Here is a 22,015-nt window from a genome sequence, read left to right as displayed (position 1 = left end):
AGTAATGCAGAGTTTTGAAAATAAAAATTCAAAAAGATAATCCACTTCCAGAATGCTCACCCTGGAACATTAGGTGCAGCAGTATCACAGCAAGTCAACATTCTACCACAACCTGGACTATACACTCCCTAGCCACAACTACCCAAGTGCTGCTACAACAGCTCATTTTGCTTATAAGACAACAGAATCACAGGAAACTGATTGACACTGATTCCCAGAAAATATATTCAAAGTAGAACATTTGGTTTTATAGAAAAAAAAAGACACCCTAGGCTTGATTTTTTTTAAGGTCTTGAGAGTAATTTCAGTTATAGACCTTAACACTGAAGCTTAACATTTGGTGCTCGAAGATGAATATTTAATCCTTACATAGCATTATTTTTTTACATATTGAGGCTGACATCATGGGTAGTCAAAGAATATGTTTAATAAAAAATAATTAAACTTCCATTTGCTCTATAGAACATCATAGAAAGTAATTCAATAAATTACAAATGACTTTTTAAGACGCTTGTTCAACTACAGAAAGCAAATTCAGACTACACAGAACACAACTGGCAAATATTGCAAATGTCCAAAAGAAAAACTGGACTAAGACTTGGATCATGAAGCTTGAAACAAGGGATAGAAATACAAGGCAATAACAGCTAAGGTTCTTTTAGTAACTACCAACACACACTTTATCATCACCTTGGATATCCTTTTAATCTTAACTTCAGTATTAGTGTAATTCTACTGAGGTTTCCTTATAACCCTTAACTTTATACAACCGTTTTTGCATATAGTCTAGCTGATAGTGGGACATTTTTCCCCTTCTGGTTCAAACTGATGAAAAATAAACCCAATATATATGTTCAAGTCTACACCAGCCTTCATTACTTGGAACTATAATTGCCTTATTACATAGAAAGAATCACTAGAATGGTAACCAAACTCACTTGAGCATAATTAGGAAAATACTTTATTTCATAAATCTGATATAAATTAGGTTTTAGCCACAAGATTTAAGATCTCTTTTGTGGGGTAAGGGTGGGAAGTGATGGTATTGTTGATGTGCTCCATCAGCAAACTAAGTTAACAACTGTTTGTAACACTTTGGCTATTTCATAGATGCATCCTAGTTAAATAAAAGTGCTATATTACAAAGGGCAAAGTATTAAATATGCAATACTTTTTTTTTTTTTCCATGATGAAGAATTGCTACCCCCTTCTCTTGGCAGTTTTTAATTTTCACTATTGCTAAGACACTGCATGAAGGGCCAAAATCAGAATACTATTTGGGAAGATACGTAACCAGCACAATCCAAATGGTACTTGTAAAATCGTGTATTGTTACATGTAACACTGCTTCTAATCATGGGGATATTTTGCACATACAAACTTATATTTCATTGGTAAAGTTCTTGGTAAAAAAAACCAAAACAACACAGTTGTTTTACTGTACAAGCAAGCAACAGAACTATATCAAAATATACAGTTTTGTTTTTATTTTTAAATGTATCCCTTTGTAAAGCTTTTTCAATGACTTCTACTAGTACCTGTATCTATTTTCTCTTAACACTTGCCTTTTCTTGGACCGCAAATGCTGTAACAAGGGTCAAATGAAATCTCAGTCAGTTCAGGACTTCTGTAAATGTGAATCTGGGCCTCTACTGTGTCACAGTAATAGCAGCTTAAAAAGAAGGAGGAATCAGATCACACACCAAATATTAGACAGATTTTATATAGTAAAGGGTTCTAAGGTTTTTTAAACAGATGCCTTATGCCCTGTTACTGTGGTTTCTAGGAATAATTTGTCTTCCTTACTATTCAAAGTGCTTTTCTTTAGTGGGTAACTCAGCATAACAAATATGAAGTGATATCCCAATAATGATTTGGGGCAATATTTAATATTTAGTCAGATTTAAATCTGCAGAGAAGTTTAAACTCAAAAGGAGTTCAAAACTATCTATACTTTATTTACCATTATTAACTGGTAACTCCAGGAGGCTTTTATGACATAAAACACAAATAGAAATCTACACAAACAAAGCAAACAAACAATTTTTACATGAATTATGCAGTGTTGAAAGGTCTTTTCAGTGGCACTTTATGACAGTTTGCCTCTTCTGAGTCTTGGGGCAACTACTCCTCATTTTGGGACTTTTAATTCTGCAGAGGGAGCCCAAAACTTTGCAAGGTGTAAACTAAATAGATCGATCTACATGGTGCCAGGTAGCATGAGACAAGACCGTTTCTGGTCCGATTTCCCCTTACTGCTGTCAAAGAGAACAGTCACAATTAGGGGAAAGAAACCCACCAACAGTCATATCTCAACTCAGATTTTAACATGATATACAAGATGTCTTTAGAAAACAAAACAAAACCTGAAAACAAGTAATAGAAACCAATGTAAACTTCCTAAACTAACTCAGCTGAGGTAACAGGTAGCCAGTTTAATTGGCTGATTGGGAAAAATTTATCTTCTTTTAAACACACTTGTACCTGAATTGGAAACAGCAGTGCATCACAACACTAGAGCATTTTCATGTAATTAAAGCAATGGATGGTGATGTAGATTCTACAGCTTTCATGACATTCATTAGCTGCCCAAATTATTGCTGAGTTTTGATCTGTAAATTATAAGTGTCAAGGAGGCTGTAAAACTATATTCAAATTAAATCAATAATATGCATAAAGTATTCTGTGTTCACTGCAAATATATTAAATATACAGCTCTTTCTTGAGCATTATTTTCATAAAATTAACCCCCCAACAAAATTATAATGCCTTTTGTTGTAATTTTACACCATTGTGTATTTGATAGTACATACAAGTTCAGAAACTTATGAACTTCAGGAAATATTACATGCAAAACGTCTCTGAAAGCAGTTTGCACTTCTAAACAAATACTGAAATGTTCGGTCAGTAAATCATTGATGCACTCAACACTGGGTTATTTACAATGAAATAATTAAAGAATAAATTCAAAATCAGTTCATAATTTAAGTGCAGAGTCTGGGGTCAGTCTTCATCACTAGAATCTGAATCCTCGGATGAAGATGATGTACTATCAGATCCAGATGAAGCATCTGCTTTCTCTGAACCTTCATCTGTGCTGTTTTCATTGTGAGAGCTTGGCTCTGTTCCCCCTTTGTCTTCCTGATCTCTAACCCGAGAATTTTCCTCCTTTTCTTCTGTAGGCTTGGTTGAGCCCGTGTCATTACTTTCACTGTTCTGTACATCAAAAATATTAGACTGAGACAAAGCTGGGATATGAAGATTAAGGCCTGGAGTGAGAAGCATCCCTGGATAAAGTATGTTGGACAAAAGTAATGGGTTAAGAGAGAGAGGATTGGCAGCTGCAGCAGCAGAGGATGTTGAAGGAGAGCTTGCAACAGAGTTTTCACCACCAGTGTCTGTATTTTGGTCTTCTGTCCTTTCTTTCTTTATATCCACCTCTTTCAAATCACTTCCCTTTTTATCCTCTGAAATAGATTCGGTAGACTTTGTCAGAAGTCCTCCCATGCCCAGCAAGTTTGGTAATCCAGCCATCCCTGACAGCAGCATGGGGAACATGGCAGCCATGTTCTTAGCTTCTCCTCCAGCAGTTAAGCCAGCTGGCATTCCCATCAATCCTGCCGTTACTTGCAGTGACTGCAGGTTCTGCAGGTTTTGTTGTAAGGCCTGAAGACTAGACAGATCCACTCCTGGAAGCAGCCCATTAGTGAGCAGAGGGTTGACTGATACGCTTGCAGCAGTGGCAGCAGCTGCAGCTGCTGTTGCCTTTGCAATCTCGCTTTTGGGGCGCCTTCCCCGCCGGCTTACTTCTTCCCGCACCACAGGCCCGGTGAGAATACGGTCGAACATTCCTTCTGGGAGAAATCCCTGCAAGAGATGCAGTGTGCCTTTTCAGTAATTTGAAAGCATAAAAACCTAGAACAAAAACAAACCACAGAAACAGAAAAACCAAGCATACACTAACAGCGTCAAAAACTTTCCTGGTGTGTCAGCAAAGCAGCTTGATCTCTAAGACTGGGAAAACATAGGCAGCTCAACCAAGCAATGTACTACTACTACAGATAATCCATACAGAAGGAATGCATGGGCAAAACTGAAGTTGTTGTACAGACCTACTCCAAACAATATAATCCTATTGTAACCTTGGTCCCTCCCACTGGAATCCCAACATTAGTTTTTAGCTAAAAATACAACCCCTAGAAAGAACGAAATGCTAAGAATGAAATAGCCGTATTAATGCTTGATTTACATTTTGATTGGTAATATTAATTTCTTAAAAGGAAATTGGCTAAAAAGTAGATATTTAAAATCAATTTTATCTTCTTGTCTCTAAGAATAAGAAACTATTCTGTGAGCCAAATACTTCTCTTATAACCTTCAAAGTAACGTTGAGGAGATTAAAACAGCACAGCATTGTAGCACCTTCAACTAAACCTCTGATCTCTAATTTAGGGTTGACAGTTACTGTCCCTTCCTCCTACTCACAGCTGTGTCAGCACACCAGTTTCAGGAGCCAAGGTGGCTGAAAAAAGCTAACACTGACTCATACTCCACAATTAACAGAATTTAATATCAGAAGTGAAAGCCTTGCCTTCCTCACCACGTCACAGATATCGCATTCTGCAAATACTCACAGACTGTTTCACAATTTCTCCCCATTCAGGAGCCACTCCATACTCTGGATTTTCTTTCAAGAACCTGCACAAATCCTTCAGAGGGGGCGCAAATGCACCCCCCACCTGAGAAACAGAAGACAGAAGTCAGTAAATACTTATCTTTTGAAAATGAAGAAAGGCAACAATCCTAACTGACATTGTTTCATTTTTTTGCTTCTTACATAAAATAAAGCACACAGTCTTGATTAAAATTATCAATGCAGTATTTAATTGATTTCTGTTGGTTTACGCAAAGTAGAGTTTTGGAGAGGTTGGTGATGCAGACAAGTTGAAGGCAGATTATAACTGAGGAAACAGTAAAAATGTAACAGAAGAAAAGTGTTTCACCTCAGGTCTGGAAACTTATTAGAACAAAAAGCCAGCATAAAAACACAGGCTCTTGCAGCACACTAAGATCAAATCCCTCATTTATTCACCGACTTTGGAGATTCCTCAGGGCATAGCTTACTATAGAGAAGTCAAGTGTCTGTTTTTCACTACACTAGCTAGCATACAGCTTCCTTTTCAGAACAGCTATCTCAGCACACTGAAGAGAATGGACACTCAAGTTCTGCCTCATTTTCCTCTACAGGTGCACAAAGCTTCTGATCTTAAAGCAGCATAAAGAACAATCTGCTTATTTTGCAACTACACTCTAGCAGAAAAGCAAGCTAGCAGCATAACAAGAAAAAATGCTCCAGATGTCAATGCAATACCTCAAAGAATCTCACTGGATTGCTCCTCTAGGACTACCACTGACATTCAAAGACACCATCCCACATGTCTCTAAATTTCTTCCGTAAACAGGAATATTTAATATGCTTTTCTTGAATATGGTCTTTTAGCCTTCCTGAAATCCTATTTTCAAATGCATTACGCTTTCCCCAATCTTTGATTATCAACTATCTGAAAACTTGTATAAAGCACCTGACTTTCCATTGTCCACTGTTGAGATTTTAGACAAAAATCCTCTTTTTCCTGCTTTTGTTCCCTGTTAAGCTACTATTTAACCTAGCAATCTGATTTACAGGTGATAAATACTGGTCACCCATAAAAGTGGAATGGCAGAGAGAACTAAAAAAGAAAAGAAAAAAGCAAAATAACCCAACTTACAGGATTTTAGTAATTCAAAGGGACAGGTTTCTATGCAGGATGCACTACCAATATATATTTAATGATATCAAAAAAGTAGTAATGTCAAAATAAGATAATGAGCCCAAAATTTAGAATGCATGGATCTGCTGATTAGATCATACAAAAACTTATACTAAACATTTTTCAAATTTAAAACAAGGCCCCTTTTAAAAGCATAGCCATTTCTGATACTCTTGAAGCAAAGTAAGATTATACAGAAAATAAAAACTCTCTGAAAAAGTTGCTGGAAGAAGTCCAACAGTTAAATTAAATTACTAAAGTAGAGAAGAGTAATTTTTAACACGCAACAATGGATTTCAGGGCCATGCTAATACAGTGGGCATGCCTCTGTAACAATCAATGACACAAACACTGCAATATATGAAGTGCTCAAGTTGTGCTGAACATAAACCACAGAGTAAGTTTCTAGCAGTATCGTATACGTTTCCAGTTATAAAACGCTTGCTAGAAGGTTGCAGTAGGCTTCCATGTTCTGTACCAAAGCCCTAATGCAAAACCTTCTATTTGTACACAGTATTACACTGGCTAAAATTTTAAGAGTTCACTGTTTTAGGTAACTTTCCATTTGGGGAACATATGAATGGGAAGAGTTAACTTGAATACCTTTCTTGCATTTCTTCTATTTATGAGCTGGACACGTTCTTCACCAGTCAAACTATTAACATCTAGTTTATTGGGGTTACGACAACGGTGTCTTTTTTGTTTGGGCCTCCCTTCATGCAGCTGCATTCTCTGTTATAAAGGAATTAAAAAGTCAATTATTTTTCAGATATAGCTGCCTTAAAACTGCTAAGATGGCTTTCAGAAATATTTTGACAGTACTGCTGATTAACAATCTAACCTCTGATTTGTTTTAATAACTTCTCCATTTTCAGTGCTTTAACCAACAGAGAATGTCATAAATAATACTTCCTTGTCTTTTGTGCTACATTAACAAAATATGAATTCAGAAGTAACATGAGAAAGCCATACTCATATCACTATTGTAACATTGTAATGTAGGTAATGAGATTCTTCCAGCAAAGTTCTTTTGTACCACTATGCTGTAATGTTATTTGCAGCTCCTATAATTTCTCATCAAGCTAATCATTACCACTGTAATACGAGGTTTCTTAATTTTTTTTAAATCCTATTTGAAACTAGGCAAGGATCAAATATCTTTGCCTAGTGTTACTTCTCTTAGAAATTATATTTGTAATGTATTTGGTGGAAAACAGATTGTTTAAGAAAAAAGGAAACATTCTCCTTCCTAATCAAGAAAGAAGAGCAAAGATATAAAGAATAATTCCACACAAAATGCAGGACCTATTTAAATACATTTTACGAAACGTGTTTTGCTATTAGTTGAAGTTGACCTGAAAGTATACTCACAGGAATACAAGCTCCTAAATCTTCAACATAGCCAGGATGTTCCTTCAGCCACCTTTCTAAATCTCTCCTTTTGGGGGCATCATCACCTGCCAGCCTCGTTCCATCTTTTAGGTTTATAACAGGAACTGGACTCTCTGCATCAAGAATGCCTTGAGACTGCGTGTAATTGAGTGCTGGGTTTATTCCGGCAGCAACTTGACAGGAGTTAATACCTGGATTTACCTGGAGAAATTCAAAACATGGCTCTGAACACTCCATAGAAAACAATCACAATCACTTCACATACGATACAACAAAGGCCTCGGTCCTGTAGAACATGAAATATAACCTCAAGGACTCAGTCAGACTAATTATGCACGTAAAGACAGCTCCCTTTAAGTTCCTCTAAGACCAGGTCCTGTCATATGCTACAGGAAAGGTTGTCAGAAAGTGTTGCTAGGCCATACATTGAGATCCTAATAATATTACAGCTTAACAAAACCAGAATATTTTTAAAAATAGTAATACACAATTTGTTTTAAATACATTATGTTTAGCAAAACTACCAATTCTTATTTTTGTAATAAACTTCCAGTTTCAGAAAGAACAGCGGAGTAACGATGTTTGTGATGAATGCTGACAGTTATAGGCAGTTAAGGAATTAACTGATTTTTTTTTAATCTAATTTTTGAATGAAGATTTAACTTTACTTACATGATTGGGCTGCTTATTTCTGTTTATAAAGAGGACATCAACTCCTTCTACGTTCTTCCTTCTCCCTCTTCTCTTTTTGAGTACAGGTTGACTATCAACTATCACTCCATTGGCGCTGGCTGTTAAGTGACTGGAAGCACCTAACCAAATTACACACCAAAAGGCTGTCAGTTATTTATATGTCAGCTTAAGTTATTTATAACAAATAAGCATATTAGAGTAATAAAAAAAAAGGAAACTGATACAGTACCAGTGCAGATAATTTCTGCATGTAATATAAAAAAATCTACAAATAGCAAGTTAAGGATGATATTTTTAAAGGTGTTTTCACATGCATATGCATGCTAACTCTGAATTACATCCATTTGATCAGAATCTGGACCAAAGGAAGCATCCAGTACAAATACTACAAGTATTTTAATCCAAATTTTAACCGCTCAATTCATACTCATTTTATATTGGCAAGGTAACCTTACTGTTGCTTACTATGAAAATAAGTAATCCAAATAACTTGTTCCAGATTATTGCTTTCATCTGTTTCATTACATGAGAGACAGGAAAGCATACGGAGAGTGCAAAGACAAATAAGACACACATAAGCCTGGAACTTTTCATCTTCACTTCCAAACTAGACATAGTATGTTCTAGCTGTAAGTGATTACTTACAGCATAGATGCACTTTATTACAATTAAGGTCTTCTTACAGGGGGTTCATTATACATAATGGCATCCTTCAAATAAATGAACATCACAAAAACTGACTGTGAAAGTACACACGGTCCAATTCCACGTTTCAGCTTAGGTGCCTAGATCCCCTAATACATTGCACAGAATTGTCCTGAACTGCAGTTTAGAGCCAACATCTCTCTCCACTGCCTGCATATGGAGATCAATAGAAAAGTTAAGAAGAGAAGATTTATTTATTACTAATCCTTATGCCATTCTGACATTTTAGGAATCCACAGAATATACCTGATTCAGGAAGTGATTTTGGGAAGTTGACAAGGCTGGTTTCTGAGGCATTCTGGAGATCACGTAGCCGAGCCAGGTATTGCTGCTGTCCAAGTGCACCTTCCTCGCTTTCAAATGGCCTTTTCTGAGACAGTCCCTGCTTCTGAAAAGTCAATTTCAAACCACCTTCCTGTTAAATAAATCCCAGGGTTAGAAATGTCTCTTCTGAAGCAGAAATGACTACTTCATAATTAGGATTCTCACATACAAATGGTCACTCCAGAGGAGTTCAGGAAGAATGAAAGTCTTAAACCAGGCTTTAAAATTAGCCCTAGTCCTGCTTCTCCACACGAAGGAAGCTGACCAGAAACTTCACTGAATTGCCTGTAAGTTTTAGGTTATCTGCCCACTTAACTGAAAAACGCAAACAATGAACCTCCCTAAATAAGTATCAAACCCAATTACAAAGGGAAGTTTCATATATTATTATGTGCTATCAACAAGTCATAAAATACAGGTGAAAAAAAAATGTTTGAAGCTTCTAGCCCGCACTTTAAAGTGCAAAATTTACCTGTAAACCTCCATGAAGAAGTGCTTGCTGAATAGGATATGCTGAAATGTTAAAAAACAAAAAGAAAAAAATAAAAAGCCCAAAAGCAGAAATATTGTTTATCATTCACCAATATTGGTTTGTTGTTTTTTTTAATGGAATAGAACAGGCTGAAGAAGCACTGCAACAGCAGAATTTCAATTCAGAAAGGAGAATAATGAAGATTTCCCTCCAGAGGTTTATGAAAACTGAAAAAAGCCCACCAAAATAAACAACAAAAAGACCCCAAATACTCAATGCTCAGGAAAAGCAGACCCAAATACCCACAAACAAGTGTGTGAAGGAAATGAGAGTAAGAGCAGGCAGCCACTTGCAGGTAAAGCATGCCGCACACCGCAATCGCAATCAGGTCCTAGGGCAATAAAAATAAACATACGTCATTGATTTTCACTGTAAACTCCTTTTCTCGTACATGCTTCTTCACCTTTGACATCTGTGGTGATTGATCATATTCTTCTTTAACACCTGCAAGAGGAGGTGTTGGTGCACTGGGCTCGCTGTAATCTGTAGCTGCGCCTGGACTATCCAGAAGTTTGGTTGTGTAGAAAGATGCCACTGTATTGCTGTCATAGGCCCTTCTTGCTGAAGGCCATTTACCCTTCAACACTGTTTGACAAATACTGTCAAGCCGGTTAATCATGACTCGATCCTAAAACACAGAGGAAGTATTTTTTACAAGAGTAATACTGACACCACACAAGACATATTTAAGTGTTATAAATGTAAGAAACTGCTTTGTGGAGCAAACCAAAAATCAAATTCCACAGATCTTTGACTATTCAAAAACAGCTAAAAAGAGCATAACACTCAAATGAAAAAGATTACTATGAAAGAATGAAAAGCAAACATAGCCAAGTTCACTTCCATAATTATGGCAGTCATAGTAATTCAGAATGACTGAGAAGCTTAGAAGTATTCAGCACTTATTTCGAAGAAGGTGAGCTCACAGTCATTAGTACTGTTATCCTTACATGTTCACTGCAGAATTTAGACATAAGGAATCATATAATACAAATTCTAACACTGAAGTTGTGTTACACCAGTGCCTCACCCAGCCTATACCCAGCATGACTTCAATGTAGCTGAAGGTGTCCAATTACCCCTAAGAAAGTAGTTTCTTATATTCAGCAGAAGTGAATTCTCACTCTGCTTCACTTTTTACATGCTTTGAGACTGCTCTGAAGAATGTCTTCACTGACTTGGGATGACACAAATACACTTCCTTTAAAGTTTGGCTTCCTGTGTGAACATTCTCTCATGCACAGATATAATTTTACTATAAACATAACTTGAATAATTCTTTTTTTCCCCAATTATCTTCCACAGCTTCTGTGATAGGGTTTTATCACATTTAACTGTATACTGTCACAGCCCCCCTTCCCCTATTAGCTTTTCAAAGAAAGATGACAAACTTGCCTTTGGCCAATAAGATGCTGCCAACATGTATCCACCTTGAAGGAGATAACTGGAATTTGGTGTCCCATTGTTCATCTGGAAACTGTCTTGCGTCTCATCGTGTGTTGTACTCAGAGAAGCTACACTCTCTTCATCATATGCTTTTATATGAGGGGTTCCTTCTGCTAAATAAAACCACCAGTGTAACTTTGTGTAGTAAGTTACAAAACACTCATAGTAAGAAGCTCAGGTGAACAAAACACATAAAACAGTGTTCGGAGAAAGACTGAACCAATCAGTAACTTGTGTGTTTTTTGTTTTTTTTTTGAGTAGGACTGCACACCCTTTTCTAGGAATATACATTTCATACATATTTCTGTTAACTTTTTGAGAGGTTAAAAATGAAAATGGGTGCACTCCAGAATAAGCTGATAAGCATCCCTTCCTTAGCAAGTATTTCATTTGCAAGCAAACATACACTAAAATATACAATCTGATTGAACAGAGAGATTTCTACTACAAGTGCACAGCAAATCCGCTGGGATACTCGTTACAAAAATGCCCTCATTTCTTTCAGTGGATGGAACACTGGATGCTCTACTTTACATATCCTGAAAATGTGCCTCTGAAGAATTGACTTTTTTCCTCTTTTTTCATTTAATCTGAGTGTTGCTTTTTTTCCTTAGTAACTTTCCAGTATGTCCACAGACTTTATTTTAATTCTCATCATTGTTTTTCTTCTTCATCCACCCAGACAACTCAAGCTTCACTATAACATGGTGAAACAGTCAAACTGAATGAAGGTGCTGCTGGAATTGTCTTCAGAATGGCTGTGTATCAAATCATATGGTTGGTGGGCTTTTTTTACTCTCTCAAAGTATGTTTCCCACGTGGAAAATAAGCCAAAAGTTCTGTGACCATCATACGATGTGTGCCACAAATCCTGACTTAAAACAAGAAGTGCAGATGAAAATTCAGAAAAATTTTCCTGCATTTTCCAATCTCTTCAATTCCAATTTACAATAAAATTAAAAGGATCACTGACTGGTTTACAAGATTTTGCAATCCAAAGATTGCACGATTACTTGCATAAACAGACTGAGTTGGCAGAAAGTGAGACTAATATTTTGACTAGCAGCACATGTTTTAGTATTTTAGGCTGCATGATTTAGAACTAAATATCTATGTCTCACACTCCTTCCTTTTCTCAGTGTTTTTAAATGTTTAATACAACTCTTTCTTCTGAGTACAGCCCTCCAATGCTACAGGCAGCAGCTCCATCATTTTGTCTAAGTATTGCTTTACTTGCCCAGTAATCATTTTCCCAATAAATTAACCCTAAGGTTTCCACCTGTAATTTCCTCAAACACAAGGATCCATCCTAATTACATGATACCATTTTGCCTGAGCTATTGGGAAAAATTTAGCTTACTTATACTGTAATGCCACTGCCTAATTTCGTTCTCTTCATTTTTCTATTACCATTTATTATCACAGGGTAGAGAAACCTTTTCACACTCTAATTTTGAATGTGGCATGACTACAGCTTGTAGTGTCTAAAAGGAACATATTAAATTGTAAATTTTCAGCATAAGTACACTGCTTAGCCACATCCAGCTTACGAGAAAATATAGCTTACATCACTCTTTAGCTTGCACAGAAATACTCTGGCAGATTTCTTAAAAACACAGTGAGGGAGCTATACAGACAGATAAGCAAGAGTGAAAAAATAACAGGGAAACCAAGAGAATCTCTGCACTGAGAAAGAAAACAGTAGTAGGGAACATACACAAAATACACCTCCAGAAAACACTGGCCATTCAACTCTCTTTCCATACATGAGCCACATGCACTGTATGCTTGCTTAGGGAACTGGTCAGCAAAGCTGAACTACCTCAATCCAAGGCTCTGAATAAGAAGCAAATACAATACTGCATCTGAAATTCTTCAGCTCACTTGAAGAATCAAGCAAAAGTATTTACATTTACTTCTGCAGGATTTCATGTCCTTTTTTTAGACCTTTTTCCCATAAAAAGTCAACTTGTTCAGTTTGAAAATTGTACTTCAGAAATAAGACTACACATACCACGTTTTTGTGCCTCCTCTTCATCACTATCACTCTCTTCAGACGATGACGATGATGACGACGATGATGATGAGGATGAAGATGATGATGATGAAGATGCTGAAGAACAAGATGAAGATGATGAAGAACTAGAGCCTGATCGAGAGCGTGAACAAGATGAGGAAGATGAAGAGGATGAAGATGATGACCTGGAAGAACAGGATGATCTATCTGAGTCAGAGTCTGAGTCAGAGCTAGAGTCTGATCCTCTTTTGCTGACTCTCTGTTTTTTGGAAGCTGGGTTTGGAGTAAGAGGCTCTGTCCTTGCTGCAACCATGCGCCTGTCCGTTTCCATCTTCATGCTAGGTTTGTGTTCTGTATTTTGTACCGGTGCACCATTTTTTGGACTCAGAGGTTCAGATTTCATTACTGTCTGCGTTTCCTCTGTAGACATAGACTCCTCCTCAGAAGACTGAGCATCCTCTTTCACATTTTCATTTTTAACTTTTGTGTCCTCAAGAGCATTCGCTTTAGCATCTGGCAATCTTGACTGAGGTGTAAGAGGAGAAGCAGATAATGCCATCTGATACTGATGTAAGAGTGGAGTAGAAGTCCTTGACAGTGCCACTTTGTTTTGACTATAGTTCCTCTGGGCAGACATAAACGAGAGCTCGGGATCGCGAAGAATATGATAATCTGTCCTGCTAACCCCATGTTTAGCAGCTCCAATAAGTAAATCCCTGTCATGAGTCCCACATTCCCACCAGACAGGTAAGTCTGGGTTTGGCTGACATAGCTTTAGTCGTTCAAACAACTGTGGATGTCTAAGAGCCTGTTCTCGCACCTTCCTTAGAAGCTCAATGCGATACAAAGTCCGAGAAGCACGCTCCTCTGTAATTGGTTGGATAAAAATGTTTGGATCTATCAGTTCTGAAATAAAACAAAACAAAGATGAGAATCTGGCAAAAAACAATTCACTTAAGATCTTTCCTTATTTCCTTCTCCTCCACTTTTATTCTGGAACATGTGATTTCAAGATAAACACCATCAAGAGAAATAGAAGAGAAAACTAAAGATAAGAAAACAACAAATTCACCTTCTTTTGAGGGGAGACGACAGACTCTCCTGCACATTGACATAAATGCATATAGGTATTTCTCTAAGCTCTCGTCAGTTTTCTTATGTAGCCTAGCCATGGCTCTGAATTTGGTCCAGTCAAACCTCCCCCGTTCAGGATCAAATACCACTCCAAATGTGGACACAACTCTATAGAAGTCAGCTTCTTCTCTTCTTGTCCACCTTTATTGGCAAAGAAAAAAAGTACACTGTAATTTTCCTCACTGTATTGTGCAGCTAGCAGCTTTTTCTTCTGTTTGTACAGTGCATATACCTTTGCTGTCTTTCTATTTTAGCAGCCATCTTTGGATTTAGAACAACTTCTTCATATGGAGGCTGCATCATACTAGTTTGTACTGGGAATGCTGGCTGGATCTGCTGGGCCTGCCTATTTTTACTTGTTCTTTGATAAGCTGTTATTAGGCGCCGAAGACGTGTTGTTAAGGCAGACTGAGTTGGCCAGTAGATTTTGTCACCTTCCATCATTTGCCCATCTATATTAAAACAAAGTCACAGGAAAAAGAAAGAAATTAATTGTTGCTGTTGCCTATGCTTCTACAGTAGGCAATCTAAATATGTTTTAGCTAAAAGCCAGGGGAATTAAGCAATTGAAAATTAAGTGCAGATCTCAAGTTGTATCTATTTACCTCCATCTGCTATTACTAGATCACCTGGGGATGAAACATCATCCTGCAGAAAAACAAAAGTGAAATTAAGTAAAAAACATATCCACCTCCAGGGATTTAGGTAGAATGCTCCTCTTGAGGACAATTAACAAATATAACAAAGAACAAGAATAACATGCATTTTGGATAAATGGCTAACAAGGCACATTACAGAATTCTACAATAATTTTCTCCTGTTCTCCATGCCCAAATACAGAGAAACATGGAGTAAGGCTTATGAATTTTGACAAATACAGAAAAATGGACCAATTTGCTCAAAAAAAGATGGAAAGGTTATATTCTAAGTGTGTTAAAATAAACTATTAATTAGATGCCTACTATACCTCTATGTCATCTTTAAACATTGCTGGTGCTGGTTTATATTCTGGATCTTCGACATCCCTGTTAAAAGTTCAACAGAAAAGAAACTATCTTACTATTTTGAAAATTCTTACACTCTTTCAGTCACAAACAAAACTCAGTGCAACTTAGTTGCATACACTGTTGAATGTTATGTTTGAGGCAAGGAAAATACTTCATAGCAACTTTGACTTCAGACCTTAACCTCCTCTCTCAATTTACTATCTGTTCTTTATGTTCTTTATGAGTACAGTTGCTAATATCACTGATTAAACAAAAAATAATGGAAGTTCTCCCTTCCAGTAGTTATCAGTAGTACCTAAATTGATCTACTGGGGTCACTGGTTAACAACACAGAAATACTGGACCAAGCTGATCAACCTGAAATAGGTCTGTAATAATCAGCCTCTCAATACTTTCAAGCTTCACAAACTAATGAATATTTTCACTTTGGCAGCACAAAACACAGTCCTTTTTTAACACCAGGTTGCTACATTTTTCCTTAACTGTGAAATTCCAGATTTAAATAGTTCTGTTACACTTTTCTTACATCTTAGCAGTCTTCACAACAATGACACCAAACTAGTATAAAGCCAGTTCAGAAGAGAATGAAATGAAGAGACTGAAGCATGACACACAAATTCAGTCTCTTCTACTTTATGGACTGAAAACATTCATGCCCAGATTGAAGTACCCCTACCCATCAATATAATCATTTGCTCTCTGCTCAGCAGCAACTGCTTTATCATCTGGCTTGCCAACCCTTTCCAAGAAGCACAGCGCCGGGTCTGCTCTGATCGTGTTGTATTTTTCGTAACCTACAAATGAAAAGAAGGGAAAAATTTCAACTTTTACAGTGAACTACAAAAAAAGATTATAGCCATTTATATCGGGGGATGAGGGGGAAGTACACATGCAGTCATTCATGTTACTGACCATGTTTAAAAACTCCAATTAGAAGGGATTTGTCTGCCTCTGCATCCCACCACTCAGCAGGAACTTCAGAGTGATCTGGCTCAGGGACCCAAACATCAATTTCACTATGGAGATTCACCAACAGCACCAACATCAGTAATATTCAGAGGGAGCAATACATTTCTTTTTCTTCTTTGGAATTTGTATGCTATATAGGGTTTGCAAACTACTTTCTTCAAACACACATAACACCACATTCCATGTGCAAAAATCTAATTCAAAGATTTTGAAGATTGTAAAGATTCTCAGGATTGAAACATTACATTGTTAAATTCACTTTGGTATTTAAAGGCAACTAACAGTTAAATGTAATGCCATGCTACCAGGAGGCACAGAAATTAATGCTGTATTGTGTAGCTCATTTTCAGAAATCATTTTGATAACCTAAAGAAACTGAGAAATGCATTTCTTCAGTTCTATCATCAATAGAAACAGCAACACAAGACACATAGCTGTGTATTTCATGGAAACCAGTAAGAGAGAAAGAACACGGAAGCAGAAACAGCCAATAATATTCTTTCTCTCTGAGTACTCTGCCACTTCTAGCAGTTTGTGTTTACAAAATTTAAGCAAAAAATTATCTGCTTTTATGTTCAATAGCATGAGATGGACTTCTCTGTAAATGTTTATACGGCTTTCTGAATCAAATTAAAACTTTATATCCACCACAAGTTCTTGAAGTAAAAAATAATAATGGAATATGCAGCACTTAACCAGAAGTGTGCAGAAAGATGCAAGGAAAACCCTATCAGTTAGCATGTAAGGTATATGATTCCATCTTTCACTTACTTTTTCAGTCTATTTTAACAGTACTACATATTGATAAAACAACATGAAATGGTAATCAAGACTTCCTTGTGTTGAGTAGATATGAAGTGTTTTGTGCACAGAGCAGATAACACTTCTCTCACAGTCTAAGTAAACAAATATTTGCTTGCAACTACTCTTATCTAGGTCTGGGAAAACTTCTTCATTTTCATTTGACAAGTTTACATTTAAAATGAACAAGCAGAAAAAGCCTTCATATAGCTCACCTGGCATCAGTTCCATCAAACACCTTTTGAATCTCATTACCAATGACTTCTTGTTTTAAGTAATACAGCATTCTTACTCGAAGTAAGACCCTAAAGGGAAAAAAAAGAAACATGCATTAGTACTCTGAAAGCTGGTTTTCTACTTAAAAATTTTACAAAAAAAAACCAAAAAAAAAAACCACCACCACAAAACTTTCAAATATACTTTCTTCAGTTAGGAGAGGAGATAAGCTCCAGTTCCTTCACCTTGCACTGTTTTATTTCTGGCGTTTCATCATAAAATAATCTCTCATCCAGAGCCAGCAGAATACTCCTCACTTGCTTTATAAAACACTGTTAAGAACAAACTAATATTTTCCTTTTCCTACTCAGAAGATTCCCTTAGAACGATCTCAGTGAGCTGACAACCATTTTTATATTCCTTTTCAGTCCTTCTTGCCTAGTAATTTAATTCATGTGGCTTCTCCTTGTTTTATCTCAGTTCTTGACTACAGTTGTATGAAGTTTTCAAGCAGAGTATGACAAGTTTTCTTATAGATCATTGCTTTATCTAAACCAAACTCATTCATCATCATGAGTCAAGCAAGCCAGCTCAGATTCTCAGCAGCCTAGCTCCTCATTATTTAAATAAATTGGTGTGGGTTTTTTTTGTAAAGGATAACAGAATTATTTAAACATGAAAACGTAATCAAATGAAAACCATGAAAACTTGTTTCTTCATAGCAAAACTAGTAACTTAGTAGAAGACAATGAGGAAAAAAAAAACCTGCACATAAAAAGAAAAAAAAAAACAACCAAACATTCACACTTCAACTAGTGCTTACTTGTTGCAATGGTGTTTTATGTGCTTTTTGTATCCTTCATCTTGCAATAGATGTTCTGGATTGTATTTTCGAAGCCATTCTGCTTTGTGTATATCAAAAGTGCTAGCCTGGGTCTTCACTTTTTTTCCTTTTCTTCCTCTAGGCACAGGAGCTGACAGGCCTGTATAATTTAAGAAATGACACAGTAACAGCAACTGATAGGCACAGATCCCCTGTGACACTTCACTGTTACTAAATCCTACAGCAGTACCGTGACCTGCAATGCAGAAAATACACTAGCCTCACAGCCTCTCAATAGGTGTTTTTTCTTTGTTTTGTCTTTCAGAGCATCTCAAACACGTTTCACAAACCAGGGACAAAGCAGGAGTGGGGGAAAGAACCTGTTGTCAACTACAATGACAGAGAACACATTCTTATGAATCGAAATGAAAAGAAAGCTTACACACAATATACCAATCCATTTGGGATTCTGATTTACCATCAAATCAAAACAAAGCAGAAATGAAACTTCTTTTTCTATCAACTGGTGTAGGTATCTGGAGTAAGTTCTACCTATTTCAAGTAGCACACTTTGAGGGAGAATTTTTAGCTGTGACTACAGCAGTACCACAGGAAAGTGTAGGTGAAGCTAGTCAGCTGTAAAAAATACCTTACCAAGATGATTCTGCAACTCTCGTGTTTGCCCATCTTCTGTTGGAGTAATGAGATCCCATATAAAACTTTTTATTTTCTCATCCCCTCGGTAGTGAACAAGACAGTAGGCTAAGAGAGCTCGGCAAATTATCTCCACATCCTGCTCATTTAGTTGTCTCTTGAAGCGACCATGTGATAAAATCTCTCTCCATCGACCCCATCTAGTCCAGAGAGAAACACACATTAGCACTTCAAATTCATTCACTATAGAAGCCTGCAGGCTTACTTTTTTTTTGAAAACTAAAAATTCAAGGCATTCCACTTTTTTTTTCTTCTGCTTAACTTACTGAGTAGAAATATAAAAGTAGCATCTCCAGCAAACTGACTAAAACAGTTCTAAACAAAATTTGCCTGCTTAGAAAAAAACATATATAGTTTTAGGCTCTTAAGACACAAAACTCATGGGAACTCATAATGACTAACACAGTAATTTATCTTTTCAGGGGGGTGAGAGTAGAACTAAGATTTATTTACAAAACCAACACTTAGTCATGCTAAGTATGCTAGAAATGACTGGTTAGATTTTCAGTTCCTATTCAAACTTCATTGGAATACAAAATGTTCTATTATTATGAACAGGACAGTTACTAAGCCTTTGATTACTTTTATTTTAGGTATTTATGAGAGTTTTGAGCCTACCCTTATTGTAATGACTTACACAGAGACAGCTGTACTGCCCATGTTAAATAAGCCAAACCCTCCCAAAGAAAGGTTTTCACCTCTTTTCACTAATATTTATTCAACTGCAAATTATCAGAAAGCTTTATGCAGGCTGCATGATTATAATATAAATTCATGGTCTAAATAGTTACATATATATATATACACACATACACAAGGTTATTACAAGTTTTACCTAAAACCTGTGTTGACTACATATTATTTAAGCAGATTCCTCTTAAATGGCATAGGGGTTATGAATTGAAAATACAAAAGCATAACCAATATTTAAACTAATTCATTTATAAGAGGACAAAAAGAAAAGCAAGAAAGCTGTGTGTGCCTAGTTTGTTTCTACTTAAATACTGCAACCTGTAACACTACAGACACTGATGTACCCATACCAAAAAGCCCCAGAAGACCGAAGTAAATCTTGGTCTTGTGACAAAAGCAAAGATATAACATTATGGTCATGTAATCAAATGCATTGTATTGAAACTCAGAACTTTTGCAAAAAGTTGCAAATCTTAAAATGCTTAGGATCACATCAAGCACTCAGTAAGGAAGCTGTACCAAAAGTGTATTCGTACACACACAAACATTTATTAACTGAGATCTGTATTTACCTCTTCCAGTGTAAGTCACTCCATAAAGATCAATACCTTTTAAAATTATTAACATTATTCCTAGAACAAAAAATATATACAAATATATAGCATACCCATAGACCAGTAAGTTCTTCTCTACCCGGAAGCACTCCGTTCTTCCGTAGCCGTTGGAACGGTCACAAGGCCTGCGGAGTTTGGGCTTATCCTCCCCCTCACTCTCCACTTCAGACAGTTCTGCCAGTTCATCTTTTGTAGCACTGAAGGGCCTTGTTTGCTTTCTGATTCGTGGGGTATCAATAACCAGGCTGTTCTGAAAAATTTCAAGTAAACCTCATCAGAGAAACAGTTGGTAAGATTTTCTTAAATAGGTGAATTTAGTTTAAAAATGAACAGTCTCTATTATTACTAATGGGTATTTTGTAAAGATATCATTGAAAATACCTGTGTAAACCACATGTAATATTTTGTGGTATTCAAGACAACAACAGGTTTAGTACCATGATGCCAGCATGCTACTTACAAACCATACCCAATACCTCCTCCAAACTGAATACCTACACTATGTGTTAGTCTCTATCAGTAGAAAAGATCAATGAAACCTTCATAGAATTGACTGCAGGGGAACGTCTTCAAGCATTAGTCACAGCTTCCAATATTGTAAAAGTGACATTATGACTTTCAGTTAGCTATTTTGCAGATTCCAGCATGCGGCTTACAGTCAGAGTATGAATGCAATCAGAATAATTACACGCTTCAAATTGTTTCCAAATCTTAGACAGAAAAAAAATCTCTCTCTCTCAGAAATGCCCAAACACTTTTGGGACAACAGGGACCTAGGAAATTACTGAAGTTATCAGGTTGTTGATTACCCATGCAGAAACAAACCACCACAAAAACTCTGATTCATCCAAGTATTAAAGACACATGCCAAAAATTCTGCACTGCTTTCTCAGAGTTAAACAGCAAGAACATACTTGGAAAAAAACTGCAATATGACATGAATACTTACTCGGCCACTGATAGCTTCTATATCTATTTCTGCTTTTTTGGCCCATTTCTGCCAGAAGTTGGGATCATCTAGAGAAATATCAGTCCTGTTTCCAGATGCAACAAAGCTAGCCTGCAAAAAATAAAACTAAATCTTACTAACAGCATACGTGACAAGTTGGTAGGGTTTGAATGCCCCAGCTCTAGGAAGACTGCATAACTTTATTCCTTCAAAATCTCCTGAGTTGCTGCTAAGCCTTTAGAAGTTACTTAACGGTGCAAAGTAACTCAGAAGTTCTCCTCCCCCCTAATTTTTTAAATTCTCACCCATAATTAATCAGAAAAATCTAATGAACTTTTACGCACCACCAGGAGAGAACAACATTAAGCAGCAAGATTATTCTGCTTCGAAGTCTGAATTTAAATTACTCAAATGGAAAAAAATAGAATCTTTTGAAGAGGCTTATCAGCATTTGGGGATTTCATCTCATGCAAAATTACTCGCTTGAGGGAAATTTCAAAGGATTATTTAAACTACCAACAATCAAAGCTTGAGAGCATGGAATATGCTTCATTTCAGAATGTCCTTAAAAAACTAACACACTGCTTTTAGGGAAAAAAAAAATTCCCTAACTCCTGTAATGGGAAAGATAGAGATGAGATGATCACATTCCCTAATAGGTTCTTTAAATTTTTACTTAATGCATGATCAGCAAAGTTACATGAGATCCTAAATATGTTCATAAATAACACATTTTTATATATAAATTATATACATTAATATTTACTGTTTTCTTTCTGCCTGCTGGGTTTATTATTTTTTTAAACATTTACAGAACTATACTGTCAAAGACCAACTTGCTGTTTCCATACCTTAGCAAATGTGGAGCCCCTTCCTTCTGATTCAATCGTGATAGTTTTGGTACGGCGCTGCAAAATTTGGTCGATATCTTCCTCACAGAATTTGGAGCCTTCATCTTCTTCATCCATTATGGCACCATATGCACCTCTTCGAAGCAAGTCTTCTATTTCTTTTTTAGAGAGTTGCTGGATCTGCATAAATAAAACAGGTGTCAAAAAAAGCCTGGGAAAATCCCCCAAGGTGATTTTTATTTCTTCCCCATTTCAATTCTTCTGCAACCTAGCTATAGCTTTTCATTTTTAATTAAAAATCTATATTACTAATCACTAAGAGATA

General features: G+C 36.5%; 1 protein-coding gene across 2 annotated transcripts in view; it reads right to left on the bottom strand.

Annotated features, from left to right (window-relative positions):
• Window positions 1-409: 409 nt before the first annotated feature.
• The window catches only part of CHD9 (chromodomain helicase DNA binding protein 9), a 79,545-nt gene continuing 57,939 nt past the window's right edge, over window positions 410-22,015 (bottom strand). The window contains exons 21-41 of one of the 2 annotated variants that reach the window (XM_065733274.1): window positions 21,691-21,870; window positions 20,840-20,950; window positions 19,944-20,140; window positions 18,524-18,723; window positions 17,870-18,029; window positions 17,046-17,135; window positions 15,973-16,076; window positions 15,737-15,854; window positions 15,021-15,078; window positions 14,659-14,701; window positions 14,286-14,505; window positions 13,992-14,194; window positions 12,917-13,825; window positions 10,852-11,015; window positions 9,812-10,084; window positions 8,847-9,015; window positions 7,875-8,014; window positions 7,182-7,403; window positions 6,414-6,542; window positions 4,635-4,739; window positions 410-3,867 (exon numbers count right to left, since the gene is read on the bottom strand). In XM_065733274.1, the coding sequence (XP_065589346.1) occupies window positions 3,004-3,867; window positions 4,635-4,739; window positions 6,414-6,542; window positions 7,182-7,403; window positions 7,875-8,014; window positions 8,847-9,015; window positions 9,812-10,084; window positions 10,852-11,015; window positions 12,917-13,825; window positions 13,992-14,194; window positions 14,286-14,505; window positions 14,659-14,701; window positions 15,021-15,078; window positions 15,737-15,854; window positions 15,973-16,076; window positions 17,046-17,135; window positions 17,870-18,029; window positions 18,524-18,723; window positions 19,944-20,140; window positions 20,840-20,950; window positions 21,691-21,870 (4,659 nt within the window). In that variant the 3' untranslated portion in view covers window positions 410-3,003. The remainder of the gene's footprint in view (window positions 3,868-4,634; window positions 4,740-6,413; window positions 6,543-7,181; window positions 7,404-7,874; window positions 8,015-8,846; window positions 9,016-9,811; window positions 10,085-10,851; window positions 11,016-12,916; window positions 13,826-13,991; window positions 14,195-14,285; window positions 14,506-14,658; window positions 14,702-15,020; window positions 15,079-15,736; window positions 15,855-15,972; window positions 16,077-17,045; window positions 17,136-17,869; window positions 18,030-18,523; window positions 18,724-19,943; window positions 20,141-20,839; window positions 20,951-21,690; window positions 21,871-22,015) is intronic. The other variant, XM_065733276.1, reaches the window with a different exon arrangement.

The sequence above is a fragment of the Cyrtonyx montezumae genome, unplaced genomic scaffold, assembly GCF_038088225.1.
Source record: "Cyrtonyx montezumae isolate F1298 unplaced genomic scaffold, pur_monq_1.0 scaffold_17, whole genome shotgun sequence".
NCBI classification, from domain to species: Eukaryota; Metazoa; Chordata; class Aves; order Galliformes; family Odontophoridae; genus Cyrtonyx; species Cyrtonyx montezumae.
This window is presented reverse-complemented; position numbering and strand designations above follow the sequence as displayed.